This window comes from Diaphorina citri, unplaced genomic scaffold, assembly GCF_000475195.1.
Source record: "Diaphorina citri unplaced genomic scaffold, Diaci psyllid genome assembly version 1.1 scaffold1362, whole genome shotgun sequence".
NCBI classification, from domain to species: Eukaryota; Metazoa; Arthropoda; class Insecta; order Hemiptera; family Psyllidae; genus Diaphorina; species Diaphorina citri.
In genome coordinates this window covers 8,186-11,622 of record NW_007378788.1, presented here as the reverse complement: position 1 = coordinate 11,622, position 3,437 = coordinate 8,186, and the positions used below count along the sequence as shown (strand labels likewise).

General features: G+C 42.7%; 1 protein-coding gene across 1 annotated transcript; it reads left to right on the top strand.

Annotated features, from left to right (window-relative positions):
• Positions 1–9: 9 nt before the first annotated feature.
• Positions 10–2,214, top strand: LOC103515520. Its single transcript, XM_008480454.3, has one exon. It carries the CDS (start codon positions 109–111, stop codon positions 2,212–2,214), a length of 2,106 nt encoding a protein of 701 aa, XP_008478676.1. The 5' UTR covers positions 10–108.
• Positions 2,215–3,437: the final 1,223 nt, after the last annotated feature.

The following is a 3,437-nucleotide window of genomic DNA, read 5'->3' as shown; positions in this document are numbered from 1 at the left end:
CCAGCCCCTCTCTACAGGGTGGCGAAATTGCCTGCCCTTATTTTAAACCTTATTTTGATTCATTATTTTTACAAGGTTTTTTTTTTCTCTTTTGCCCATAGATTGATAATGTCCCCAAGGAAGAAATATTGCAAATGGAGCAAAGATTCGTTGGAAGTGGCACTGAGGGCGATCAGACTCGACAAAATGAGTGTTAAAGCAGCTAGCTCTCGATATGGTATACCGCGTAGAACCCTGGGTGATTATGTGAAACGTGCAGCTTCTTCAAAGGTACACGGCGGCCGCAGATCAACTCTATCAAATGAAGAGGAACAACTTCTGGTTGAAAGGATGACTCGCTTGGCAGATGTTGGCTTTCCCATGAGACCAAAGGTATTGAAGAAAATGGTTTTTGAATTTTGCGAAGAAAATGAAATTCCACATCAGTTCAACGAGACGAAGAAATCTGCTGGCAAACATTGGTTAAAGTTATTTTTGAAGCGACATCCTGACTTGAGTTTGCGTAAAGCGCAACACCTGAATGAAGCAAGGGCTCGCAAATTAAACAAAGTCGTGGTCAGCGATTATTTCAACAAGCTGCAGAAAGTTATGGTTGAAAATGATTTGATGGGGCACCCTGAAAGAATTTTCAATATGGACGAAAAGGGTTGCCAACTGAGTCTCCACAAACAACCTCAAGTACTAGCCAAAAAGGGCAGCCATAGAGTCCATTACAGGGGAAAGGAACATGGTGAAAACGTGACAATTGTTGGGTGCTCAAGCGCAACAGGTGTGACCATTCCACCGATGATAATATTCAAAGGTCAGCGGAGAAAAGAAGAGTGGGGTGATAACTTGCCAGCAGGGTGTGTGTTTACAATGACCGCTAAGGGTTCCATGACTACTGAAGTTTTCCAAGACTGGTTGGAACATTTACAGAGATTCAAGCCGAGTTCAGATATCAAGTGCTTATTAATACTCGACGGCGCGTCGTGTCACATTTCTTTGAAAATAGCCGAGATGGCTGAAAGACTTGGTCTTATTCTGTTCTTTTTGCCAAGCAATACAACGCATGAATTGCAACCACTTGATAAAAGTGTGTTTAAACCATTTGAAAGCTTCTGGGATGACGAACTCATGTTATTCTGGTCTAGAACAAATGACGCAATAATGAATAAGCAACGATTTGGACTCATTTTTACACCTGCATGGGATAAGGCTACAAGTCCAAGTAATGTCAGAGCTGGATTTGAAGCTTGTGGCATCTACCCATTCAACCCTAACCGCATTCCCGAAGAAGCTTTCGCCCCTGCTGAACTTACAGAAGCAGTTCAACGTTCGCCACAAGCCTCAACATCACGACAGGACTCAAGAAACTTGACTCCAAGACAGGAACCATCAAAGAAAGAGGCTCAAAAGAGAAAAGCAATCAATGAGAAAAATGAGAAAAGCATTTCAATTGATTCAAGCACCGACAGCGATGATTTCTTTTCTGATTCATCTTCGGAGGAGTATACACCAGAAGTGAAAAGGCAAAATCGTCTCAAAAACATGTTAAGAACACCTCAGATACCTCAACCATCAACATCAAGGCGGACCAGAAAGGCATTTAATAGCAGTGCCATGGTTTTGAACAAAAAACTCTTCATTCCCATACCACCTGCAACCTCTGGTGGAAAGCAGGTAGCGTCACTCGTTGAATTCCTTACTCAAAACGAACCACAACAGTCTTCAAATAAACCAAAAGAGCCCTCCAAGGAACCATTGCAGCCCTCGAAGAAACCACTCCAGCTCTCAAAGAAGCCACAGCAGTCCACAAATGAGCCACAGCAGCCCTCCAAGGAGCCAAAGCAGTCCTCCAAGGAGCCACAGCAGCCCTCCAAGGAGCCACCGCAGTCCTCAAAGGAGCCACAGCAGCCCTCCAAGGAGCTACCGCAGTCCTCGAAAAAGCCACAGAAGCCCTCAAAGAAGCCACAGCAGTCCACCAATGAGCCACAGCAGCCCTCCAAGGAGCCACAGCAGCCCTCCAAGGAGCTACCGCAGTCCTCGAAAAAGCCACAGAAGCCCTCAAAGAAGCCACAGCAGTCCACCAATGAGCCACTCCAAGGAGCCCACAGCAGCCCTCCAAGAGCTACCGCAGTCCTCGAAGAAGCCACAGCAGCCCTCCAAGGAGCTACCGCAGTCCTCGAAGAAGCCACAGCAGCCCTCAAAGGAACCACCGCGAAAGACATCTGAAAAAAGAAGCCTGGTACTGTTTTGTGTGTGAAGTTTGTGAATTTAAGGACATGGAGAGCATGCAACATATGTGCTAGGTTTGCACATGAAGAGTGCATTGGGTTCACCAAAGACGATGATGATTTTGTTTGTATGTCCCAGTTGTGAGTAAGGTACATCATTATTTAGTTATTTATTTTTAGTTTATTACTCATACTTACTTTTGAATAAAACTAATTACCTTTTTTCATTCTTAAAAAAAAAGAAAATGTTTCTCTTTTCCTTTATATTTTAATAGAAAAATCCATAAAGCCAAGTTCGCCCACCCCCCTGGCGAAGTTACAGCAGCGGTATCCCAAGTTCGCCCATTTGTGGAGGTCTAGAATTTTCCCTTGGAAAATTTTCCTAAATGATTTATTTATTGGGATGTTCAAATAGGAATGGTGAACAACAAAATTATCTAGCTTTTCCTGGAAAAAGGTCCTCAATATCCTTTTAAAATAAAAAAACAAAAAATAAACAAACACTAGGGTGGCGAACTTTTGGTCAGGTACCTTATTAGCTACTGGTACCTTGCATATTTCATAGATCTAAAGGTGACGTTTCCGATCCTAGCTGTCGGTCCTCTTCATCAAACTGTGTAAGACCGCAGATGCGTACTGATAAATCCTATTGTCTCTTCCTACTTTCTTTATGAAGTACTCTTCCTCTCCAAGCTGCCGTCTCGCGCGACCGTCAGATTATTGCATGTGGCTGTTCTCTTTGCCCAGTCGTTCTGACAGTAGTGAGGTCGCCTGGTCGTGTAGCTACTCACGTGATCTTAATATACTATTCTTGTATTTTTCTTGCCTGGCTCACTCTTCGCTCTTCTATTTTCTATAATGTTTCACTTGTCTGATATGGTAAGACGAGTAGTTGATCGATTTGCTGTCATTCTGTGTAATCCCCCCCACCCTGTAATAGATTAACCAGACATGAAGAATTCGTATAAAGAATGGAAATAGTGAGCAGAAAACATTTGGAAAGAAATAGCGGTATGGGCGGGACATCGAGACGAAAACATCGAGTTCAGATAACAATCAGATGTTTTATTAAACTTACGAAATAATATCAGAAGATTCACGAATGTTCGTAATCAAAACATCGATGTTCGACATATTATCGGAGATTTCGATTTTTTCGCAAAAATATATCTATGGTTAAATAATAGAAGCGAGGACAACATAATTGACTACATAAAAAAG

Excerpts from the sequence above, each read along its gene's own strand:
- LOC103515520 (XM_008480454.3), top strand. The coding sequence starts at position 109 with ATGTCCCCAAGGAAGAAATATTGCAAATGGAGCAAAGATTCGTTGGAA.